This window comes from Camelina sativa, chromosome 4 (genome assembly GCF_030686135.1).
Source record: "Camelina sativa cultivar CO46 ecotype springtype chromosome 4, ASM3068613v1".
Taxonomy (NCBI): domain Eukaryota; kingdom Viridiplantae; phylum Streptophyta; class Magnoliopsida; order Brassicales; family Brassicaceae; genus Camelina; species Camelina sativa.
The window spans coordinates 1,660,952-1,672,326 of record NC_141883.1 but is presented as its reverse complement, the minus strand read 5'-3'; the positions used below and the strand labels follow the sequence as shown (position 1 = coordinate 1,672,326).

Here is an 11,375-nt window from a genome sequence, read left to right as displayed (position 1 = left end):
AATAAACATGATAATGACTCATATCTATGTAAATAAATGATTTTTATTCGTAGGTGACCCGTTAAATCACAACAAAATAAAGTGCACCACATATTTCCAAGCTAAGGAGACATGGCTAGTAACTATGTTAATAAAATGTTGTCGTTGTGTAGGTGACCCTTAACAACAAACTAAGTAGACGCAGCCAATCATCATCCTCAGCATGCTATAGTTAGAATGGTTAGTTAATAATAATGACTGTTTGCGTAAATATTTTAACTAAAGTCTAAATTTGAGAAAGTAAGTCGTTTTTTTTGGATGATAAACAATTTAATTTAGTAAATGCATTTGAAACATGAAATTATACACTATAGGATCTGGTAAAACAAATGAACCATCTAATTATATGTTTACGTTGGTGTACATTACTTTACATAGAGTCTTACTTTACGTTTTTGTTATAATATATAATCTTGTTATAAATAATATTACCACTTGCTTTAATATATAATCTTGTTATGAAGATGGACAATTACTACCATCAATGATTAATATAATTACAGAGTTTGAAAGTTAGTTCAAGAAGAGATTAATAATATGTTCTCAAGCGGGAGCAAAACATTATCACAAGTGATAACTTCTAAATTAATAATTCAGATTGGAGCGTTAAATGAAGAAGCAACGTTCGATTTCATATAGGACACATGAAAATGGTTAGTACCTCATTTATCCCTGATAGTAACAAACTTTAGGATTAAGAAAGCATAATTAGGTGGATACATGATCTTTATAACTCGATTGCTACTCAAACATAAAAATTAGAACTAAAAACAAAAATTATCATAAATTAACATAGATTAACAAAACAATATTATAGACGATAAAATATACTTCAAACGAAGATGATAAAATATTGCCATTAGAGTAATTAAATTTTGCTTGCTTTTGCTATAGAGGAAGTGTTTATCGTGTTTAGTGAGTTTAGATGTTGAGTCTTATTTATAGTATTTTGAGAGGGAACGAAAATCTTGATGACGAAGTTGAAAAAAATCTTCACCAAATAAAATTTTTGAAACAAAATTAATTGGTTTAAACATATATAATAGAATATGCTAGTAACGTTTATTTTGACAATATATTACAATTTCCAAAAAAAGAATAAAACAGAATTTGAAACCGACTCTTAGCAATATATGGAAAGATCTAATATTGGTTTCCTTTTTTGCAGATATTTCGAAAGTAAATTAATGTCGATTGTTTGTTTCACACCGAGTCTTAGCAATATATGGAAAGATCTAATTAGAAGAAATAAGAAGAGTAATAAAGATTGATTGCCATATATATAAATCATATATAGAAAGAAATTCGTAATTAAAGAGAGCGAAAATTTTGGAAGAGAATCGTATATTACACTAATTTTGTTTGAAACCTAATCATAATTTAACAAATAATAAATTATAAATTAAAATTATTAAATACAATGACAGTCTTGTAAATAGGTGGCAAGTTCATGATTTATTTGCTAAATGTACTTGCAAAATGTATATATAGATATATGTAAGATAATGTAACCCAACTGGCTTCTGGACTATAAAACCATAACATTCTCTTTTTTTTTCTTGTGAGTGGAAAAAATTTGGAAATCTTACCAAACCATATACAATACTAGTATAGATTTGACTATTGTTAATTATTATTATTATTTTTTTATTGGGTCAATTTTTCTCACACATTGATTGAATTCAATCATAGAACAAGGCAAATTCTTTACGATGATTAAAAAAAGTAATATAAAAAGGTGTAATCCACATGAAACACCTAGAGAGAACATAGAAGAATTAGCTTTTCACACCTATAGAATAACACAAAACAAAAGTGAAAGAGAGTTGTTTAAAAGTGTGTGATTTGGGAATGGTTGGGCCACAATAACACAAGTAATAAACGTAATGGATAGAAATAGACATGCATGGTTATGTGAAAAGGTTTAGATTGGTGAGTGCATAATTATTGGAAGTAGGACCAAACAACTCTTTGACTTTTCATCCTTAACGATTGGAATTAGATTTGATATGTTTTCTTCTTAACATAACCTCTTGCATTCTTTTCTTATCCACGTAGATGGGTCTTCCATTGTAGTATATATGATTTGGTTCTGTAAGCAATTTATTGAGCTTTTTCATTTGGCAAAAGAATCCTTTCGATCTCATAAGTCTTCTTCATATCAAAGATTAAAGATTGGGAAACCAAACAAAAAGATGAGTTTTGCATCTTATTTTTTTTTTTGTGGGGAAACCAAACCCCTCATCAGAGTTAACAAGAGAAAAAACAAAAACAAGATAAGAGAATCTTTGAACATTCACATCTGAAAATGTAGCAACAATTTTTTTTCATCACTAACAAGAAGAAAAAGATTGAAAAAGCAGAGCCCCAACTTCTTCACAGTTCCAGAGAATCCCTGTCCAAATATATTTCAGAGTGTGAATTAGGACTCAGAAGAATGAGAATAAAGAATCAAATCAGAAGAAACAAAATCATTGAAATGTTGAGAATCTTAGACAAAAATACATTTAGCGGTCTGTCTTTAGAACAGAGAGACACTCATTGGTGTCAAATCATATTGGCAATATACAATGAACAAGTAGTGAGCACATAAGAACGATATGAAAAAGGAAAGAATCACACAAGCATGCAAGAATACTCAATGGCAAGTGAGAACTAGAAGGTCCAAGGGAATCTTTTCTGTAGCTGTTGTGACATAAATATCTGTATATAAATATCCACCAGATCAACAAGTGTATCTCTTGCAGAATCAATAAAGCAGAAGATCTTCAGGCACAGGTAAGTTAGTAGTTGGTGATGTCATTTTGCAATGCTTCTTAAGGATTTATAAGTAACACAAAGTGACTGTACCTATTCTTAGCCCATGAATATCTGAGACACAATTTACAAGTTCACTAAAGATATAGATCAAGCATAAGAAGTTCAAAGCCTAGAAGTGAGAGAACATAAATCGAACAAAAAAGACATAGTCTAACGAATTGAGTTATGTCTAGTTAATCAGTGAAACACTGTTGTATCCTTTTAAGGGTTTGTAACACAAAGTGACAACTATAAAAAACGCTAAACATGATTGCTGAGACACTATTTACAAGTTCATAGAACATACACCAAGCAAAACAAGTTGTAAACTGAAAAAGATTATATAGTCTAACGAATTGAACTATGTCCTGTTAACCAGTGTGAAACACACTTAAATCCTCTTATTAATAAACAAGTAGCTAGAGGTTTCAGGAAACTAGTGCTATACTGAGTACTTATAAGACTAATTTATTAAGCTTTGAATGAGAAGGAAACAACAGGAACTCTTTCAAGACTAATGAAACAAAATCTGCAGACAATCTTAGTCAATGATGGAATTATCCTTATCCAAACTTCAGATATCATAGAGATGGTTTCCAAAAACAAGTAAAAGTCCAGACATTTCCCTATAACATGATTGATACAGCACGATTGTTCAAGATATAGAATCCAAATGTGGTCAATGTTGTTCACACGAGAGGCAAAACTGGAGCAATCACAGTAGGAAAATGGAGAAATTACAATTCAAAACCAAGATAATGCATTACCAATCTCATTTATCCCCAATGGAAACCCTAAATCGAACATGTTGCAGAGGACACAAACCAATCGAATCGAGCATACAAAAACATACACACAAGTTTCCGATTAAAGCAAAAGCCAGCAAGAGCTATATAGACTCACCTGAAATCTGGAATCGGCAAATCGGAGAAGGAATCGAATCAAATCGAGGGGCTAAGCATTAGCAGTTTTAGGGATAAGAGGGACACCGCTCCCGCTCCCTTGTACTTTATTCTTTTTAGCCAAAGCTTCTTCCTCACGGATCTTCTTCATCGCGAGCATCCTCTCCATGACAAGCTCGTACTCGCACTTCTCGTAAACGTGACGCTCGTCTTCGCATTTCCACGGGAGGAAAAACTCAGCCTGACGACACTTGTTGAGAGGAATCAACAGATGAGCGCACTGATCTCTTGAACCCAGCGGTATTTTAGCTGCAGACATCTCTTCCTGCGTTGCGATCATCTTCTTCGATGAACCTGGAACCTCCATTTTTTTTCTCGATCCCCAAACCTCAACAAACAACAATACTCTGATTTTTTTTTTTTTTCACTTTCTCCGATTTGATTTGACCAGGAGTTAGTCAGATTCTTTAGTTCCGGGTCATTTTAAATGGGCTTATTAATCTGAAAAGCCCATTTGATTTACTAAGCCCGATTTTTTTTTTTATAGTTTCTCTTTATTTTATACAGGTAAAATATGCGCGGAATGCTGTATTAATTATATTAATTAATTTAATAATTATAAAGTTTGCCAATATTTTTAGAAATATCTCTCTCATCTATCCATTTTTAAATATGTAAAATTATAAAGTTTTATAAGATTTATAAGATATTTCTAGATAGTACATACTACTTAGAGACTGGATCCAAATATTTATAAGGTTTTTTTTTGTCAAATTTATAAGGTTTTGAAAGGTTTTTAAAAGGTATTTATAAAATATATATAAAATTTTACACACACATATATCTATAGATAGTTTATGTATATTTTTCTAAGATTACACGTATTTCAGTTTTTTGTAGCATTTTTAATAAAGTTTTTTTAAAAGGCGTAGTTTTCAAAAGTGGTATTAGAAAAGAGGTTTGAAATTCTATATATATATATAACAAATAAATTTCCTAAATTCAATAATCAACTTTTATTTATTCAAATCATTACAATATCAAATTATATAAAGTATTTCAATATAACTATATATACATATTTATCAAAAAAAAAATTATTTTTTATTGTTCAGCCTGCATAATAGACCTCTTTATGAGATAATAATGTTAGAAATACCATTTTGTTGATACCCTTTTTCAAAACTACCAATTTTTTGGTTATTTTCATTTTTGTTCTCTTTCACACAATTATAATGTGTTAAATTAACTTCTAAAATTTTTTTATTTTGATTTGGATTTTCTATTTTAGATGTAGGATATAGTTTTGAGGGGGTAGAGTTTAGTATTTAGAGTTTAGGGTTAAAATTTAGTTATGTTATATACTCCCTCCGTTTCACAAAGAGTGTCATTTTGACACATCTTTTTTGTTACAAAAAGAGTGTCATTTTATGTTTTTAATGCAGTTTTAAAGATTAAATTCTCTTTTATCCTTATAATTTGAGGTAATTAATTAGAAAGAGCAAAAATTTAAGTGCATTTATTAAGGGTAAAACAGAAATTTAGATAATTTTCTTAATTTGTGTGCATTATGTCAAAATGACACTCTTTATGTAACAGAGAGAGTATTAAAAAAAGTATTATTGAAAATGAAGAACAAAAATTGTATTTCGCAAAAAGGTATAGTAAAAAGGGTATTTATGCAAATGCCCCTAGTTTTGTTTGATATTTTCGACTATTCAAGGTAAAACAAATACTGTATATTGTACATAATAAAAATGAGTATATACTATGATATTCAATAATTTAGTTTATGTTCTAATACATAAACTAAAGAGTTGAATAATTAAAATCCAAATCAGTTTAATTTTTTAATATAAATTAAATACATTCCCTATAAAATCATATGAATTGCTACATAAACTAAAGAGTTAAATAATTAAAATCCAAATCAGTTTAAGTTGTTTATATAGATTAAGTACATTCCCTATATAGATGATTTCTTTAGCTTGATTATCTTACTGTGCAATGATCAAAATTAATATTATTTTTGAATATACATGATAAGTTTTTTTTGTATAGCCATCAAATTTTATTATACATATGTAGTTTAAAATTAAAATAATAAGAAAACAAAGAAAGAATGAAGCAATACATAAAACAAACAAAAAAAATTTGAAAACTCAATATAAGATATATCCAACTAAGTATATAACTAAACACTTACAATGAGTTTTCAACCCATGCAAAAACATAAACAAAAGAAAGAAAATATTTAGAATTTGACATATAGTGGAGGAGGATGTGAGAATCATTATTTATAGGATTTGAAGTGATAGAAGTTATATTTCTAAAATAATTTAATTAGAGGAGTTACAATTATAATTGATAGTGTGTTTAATTGAAAATAAATGTAGGAAAACAATAGTCAATTCACAATTTATGTAATTTCAGTTACATTTTAGTAGTAAGTAGTAAATTTAAAGTATGAATTTATGTATATAATTACATGAGTTGAATTTTAAGTTTAATTAAAAAGAAATATTATATTTTAAAACATTAAAGAGCACATTGACCAATAAAGAGAAAATTGAACAAATTATATATTTTTATGTATATATATATGTGTGTGTAAAAATGATTATTTACTATGATATAAACTAATACATAAACTAAAGAGCTAATGCTGAAAAAAAACTAAAGAGTAAAATAATTAAAATCCAAATTATTTTGTATGTAACAAATTAAATGTATTCCCTATGAAATCATATGAAGTACAATCAAGAGCTTCATATAATTATATGTTGGATCACAAGAACTAAATATATGTATTACATTTTTTTAGAGCTTAGAGAGAATTAAAGAAAATTAATTTCATTATTGTATTACAATAGTTTATTTTCTTAAAATATTGCATACTTTTACAAATAAAATAAATATGTAAGAAATAATCAAATATCTAGATAAAGAATAAAGATGATTTCTTTAGTTTGATTATCTTATTGTGAAATGATCAAAATTAATAATTTTTAGAATCTGCATGATATTTTTTTGTATAGCCATCAAATTTTTATTATACATATGTAATGTAATTTTTTTTTATTATCATATGTAATTTAAAATTAAAAATAATAAGAAAGGAAACAATACATAAAAAAATAAAATAAAATTGAAAACACAATATAAGATACTAGGTAGTGGACCCGCGTCTCGCGCGGGTGTGAACTGCAAATCTTGTTTTTTATCTTTGTTATTTCTTTAAATAATAATATTCATATTATTATTCTTTCATATTTAGTTGTTAATAAAAAATATGTATAGGGTTATTGTATTTGTAGTTTGGGTTTTTTCGATTGGAATTTATCACATAAATGAAAACTAAATAGTAATGGATAGGTTTGTTACCAGCCAAACGCCCAATTGTGTCAATGGTTTCCTACGTTTAGAAAAACATTACAGAATGTTATTAGCTTCTTATATTCTATACGGGTCATATTAGTTTGTTCAAACAAATTTAAAGAGTACTTAACACCAACCTGTTGTGAGTCTTTGTCAGAAAACTCATTGATCAGTTCACCATTGGTGATTATCTTCAACACTTTATAAGTGTAATGTTTGTAGACAATATGCTCCTTCTCAATTGCCATCTTAAATAGATAAGTTTTGCCCACGACATTTGCCACCTCAGTAGGGATTAAATCAGACTCTTGAATCTGTATAGATATTAAATGTAGAATTGATTTATAATTGAGTATTAAAACAAAAGATATGAATGATCCACTGTTAAACTTAATCCCCTTCTGTAAGTTGGTACCTAAAAGTTCCGGTGAGAGCATTTTTTATGGTAGCTTGAATTTTGTCCCCCTGAGAAAGTTTGGGAAAACAACAAAACAATTAGTATAAAGTAATATATTTATCTTGACCAAAAAATATTAATTTTTACACTGGAAATTTAAGAGACAACGATTCTTAAGAAAAGCAGGTATATTATAAAAGTATATGATTTACGACTATAAATGAAAACGTAAGTTAAGTAGAGAAAACGAAACTAACTTTAGCTTAATGGAGATCATTTCAATGGTTTCACCCATGGTAGCTGAGTATTATCTTAACCTTGTTTTTCCACATGTTTTTGAATGGTTTTAAATTGGACACATTGTTGAAAGTAGCCATGAGACACTAAAAGTTTGAGTGGTTATTAACTTTCAATAAGTTTGGTTGGTTAACTGTTGGAAATGATAGGAATGGATGTATACGTTTATATAGGGGTACTACTTTCAATCTTAGATGAAATATTAGTCGTCTGTTTTTTTGGGCAAAGTGTTAGTCAGCAAATCAAAAAATTTTGTTTCTGTTATTATATTATTCATTTTTTTATGCGAATCAAAGATTATGTTTTCTCTATATAACTGAATTATCTGTGTGGAGTATATTTGTTTCGGTTATTATTTATGTCATATATTTATTTGCCAAGTTATTCTTTTTTTTTTTTTTTTGAACAAATTTGCCAAGTTATTCAAGGATTAAGTTTGCTATATCTAAGGTTAGTATGATTTTAAATTTGGTTTTGCTAATTTTTCAACATGATATGCGGGTTGATTTACATCTATAATCAAGGAAACATGGAACCGAAAATATCTATCTATAATCATTAATAAAAAATAATAACTTCTTAATTGAAATTAGAAGGCATATTTTTTGGAGTTGTTTGGTGATGATCGTGGGTGACGATGTATACCTTATTTATGAGACGAATGTATTTATAGGGGTAGTAGAGATTATGCGTTCAATAGGCTTGTGTAGGTGTCATTATTTTCTTATTAATTTTGTTTTAAATAATTACAGTGGCAAACATTTGTAAATAAGTTGATGTTTGAGGGTTAATTTATATATTCTGCACTGAGCTCTATAATGCTGACATATCAGCTTTTTTGCCAAAATGTTTCTCTATTAATAATATATAGGGGATATCCAACAAAATATATAATTAAACACTTACAATGAGTTGTAAAAAAAAAAACACTTACAATGAGTTTTCTACCCATGCAAAAACATAAAAACAAAAAAAAACAAAAAAAAAAAGTATTTAGAATTTGAGATATGGTGGAGGAGGATGTGGGAATGGTTATTTATAGTATTTGTAGTGATAGAAGTTATTTCTAAAATAATTTAATTAGAGGAGTTATAATTTTAATTGATAGTGTGTTTAATTAAAAATGAATTGAGTAAAACAATAGTCAATTCATAATTTATTTAATTTCAGTTACAAATTAGTAGTAATTAGTGAAATTAAAGTATGAATTTCAGTTACAAATTAGTAGTAATTAGTGAAATTAAAGTATGAATTTATATATATGATTAAATGTGTTGAATTTTAAGTTTAATTAAAAATAAATATTATATTTTAAAACATTAAATATCAAATTGACCAATAAGGAGAGATCAGAACTCTACTTTTATATATATGATTCGGAAAAAATACCAAAAAAAACCCGAAGTTATTTTTATTTAGACGTTTAATATCTAATGGTTTTAGATTGGAAAAAAAATACATCAAATTATAAAAATGTGTCATTTAAAACCTAAAATAATAAGTGTTGTTATTTTCATATCTACGAATTTCCAACAAAATCAAAATTCCAATTTTACCCTGGTTATCTAATTAGTTATTAATTTTTAATATAAAAAATCTTGGTTTTGTGTTAACCATATCAAACCGAGATTAAACCCGGTTCTCAACTTCTCGTTCTTCTTCTCTTCTCTCTAATCGGCGTCGTTTCATCTCCTTCGACGGTGAAGCCGTACAAATCCTAAAACTTACGACGATGTTGGCTCGTTTAGCGTCGTTGTTCGGACGGAGAATCAGAATTTGAGATTGGAGTTCCATTGTCAAATAACGTCTGCTTTGGATCTCAAACATCCTATGACAAATTCGATTTCTTTTCTGTTTTGATATTGTCTGAATTCCAGATTTTTTTCTTTTTGGTTTCGTCAGATTCAGACCAAGCACGAACACAGAAACATGCACACGGTCAATTCATTTTTTTTTAAGTTTCTAGGCTGCTGCTACAAAGAACACAAAAACGAAATTAAAAAAGAAAAAGAGAGAGATGTTATAAAAAAAAAAAAAAATTCAGAGCAAAATCTGATTGATACCTTTGAATATTATAATTGTTGTCACTGCAAACGTTATCACCTCTCTGATACCTTCTTGTTTAAAAAAATAGAAAATTTCGAGAAACAAGACGAGGGGGAAGAAGAGAGAAAGAGGAGGAGGAAGAAGAGAGAAGTGATAACCGGGATTAATTCCCAGTTTGATATGGTCAACAGAAAACCGAGAATTTTATATTAAAAATTAATAATTAATTAGATAATCGCCTAATCGGGTAAAATTGGAATTTTTATTTTGTTGAAAAATCGTAGGTATGAAAATAACAACACTTATTATTTTGGATTTTAAATGACACATTATTATGATTTGATGTATTTTTTTCCAATTCAAAATCATTGGATATTAAACGTCCAAATAAAAATAAATTCGGATTTTTGTGGCATTTTTTCCATTAGTATTCTGTCCCATTGTCTAATCGACCACTAAACTTTTTCTTAAAACCATTGTTGATTTATTGAAATCAGAAAGTTTAACACGAAACCCTACAAAATAAAATAAAAAAGCAAAAATGAGAAAAAAAAATAGTAACATTATTTGTGAAGTGACCTTAATGCAGTGGCAGGAGTTAAGTCTAATTATATAAGGCACCATCATACCCGGGATCGAGTCTCGGTTCCTACGAATATAGAAATTTGGCTAATAAGGCGGCTAGTTGTGGTCCAATGGTTGAAAAAAAAGAAAAAAAAAATAGTAACAATAATTATGTTATGGTCAAAGCTAAGGTGTTGGGCTATTTTAAATTTAAATTTAAATTTAATTCATTTTGGTCTAAAACCTAGCTGGGGAATAATGAAAATTCCCTCTTGATTGACGCTACGCTACGTAAAATATAATTTATGTCATTGCTTTTAAAAGTTTTTTTTGGATAAAACATTATCCAATAAAATCATATGCTAAATATGAAGGCTTGAAAAAAATACCTATTATGTAAGTTTTATATTGTTAATGATTCTAGATAATTACCCGTGCTATAGCATTGATTAAATTTTATTTCGTTATCTATCTTGTAACCCACTATTCAACTTGTAACCAATCAATCTATCAATTTCGTAATCTATCTTTGGTTAACTTTATGGTCTATCGATAAAATCTGTGGAAAATAAATTTGTAATATTGTGTTTAGAGATCTTTGGAAACAACGTGACATAAGACTAAAATCTTCCAAAAATACAGTTTGGAATATCCATGATTTTATTTGTTACCATTAATATATCAATTATCAATTTGGAATTGATGTTCATATATTTTACCTTGTTTTCCCTTAGTTTATTCACATCTTTTGCATCTTTTGCTATCCATTTTAACCATTATTGCATAGCTTTAGGACCAATCATGCATTAGAGTTTAGTTGCATTGCATTTGCATCTTTTCATGCATAAACAGGTGATTTTGGAGCTTAAGGAGCATGAAAGCAATGGAGAAGAGATGTGAAGCAATCATGAGGAGGAAACAAGGGAGTTAAGGCTGAAGAACCAAGGTCCAGA

The 11,375-nt window shown here is 28.1% G+C and overlaps 1 protein-coding gene across 1 annotated transcript; it reads right to left on the bottom strand.

Annotated features, from left to right (window-relative positions):
• Positions 1-2,214: 2,214 nt before the first annotated feature.
• Positions 2,215-4,185, bottom strand: LOC104779548 (NADH dehydrogenase [ubiquinone] 1 beta subcomplex subunit 7). The gene is made up of 2 exons (XM_010503912.3): positions 3,742-4,185; positions 2,215-2,434 (listed from the first exon to the last, which is right to left on the bottom strand). Exon 1 carries the CDS (start codon positions 4,105-4,107, stop codon positions 3,793-3,795), a length of 315 nt encoding a protein of 104 aa, XP_010502214.1. The 5' UTR covers positions 4,108-4,185; the 3' UTR covers positions 2,215-2,434; positions 3,742-3,792.
• Between the last annotated feature and the right edge of the window lie 7,190 nt (positions 4,186-11,375).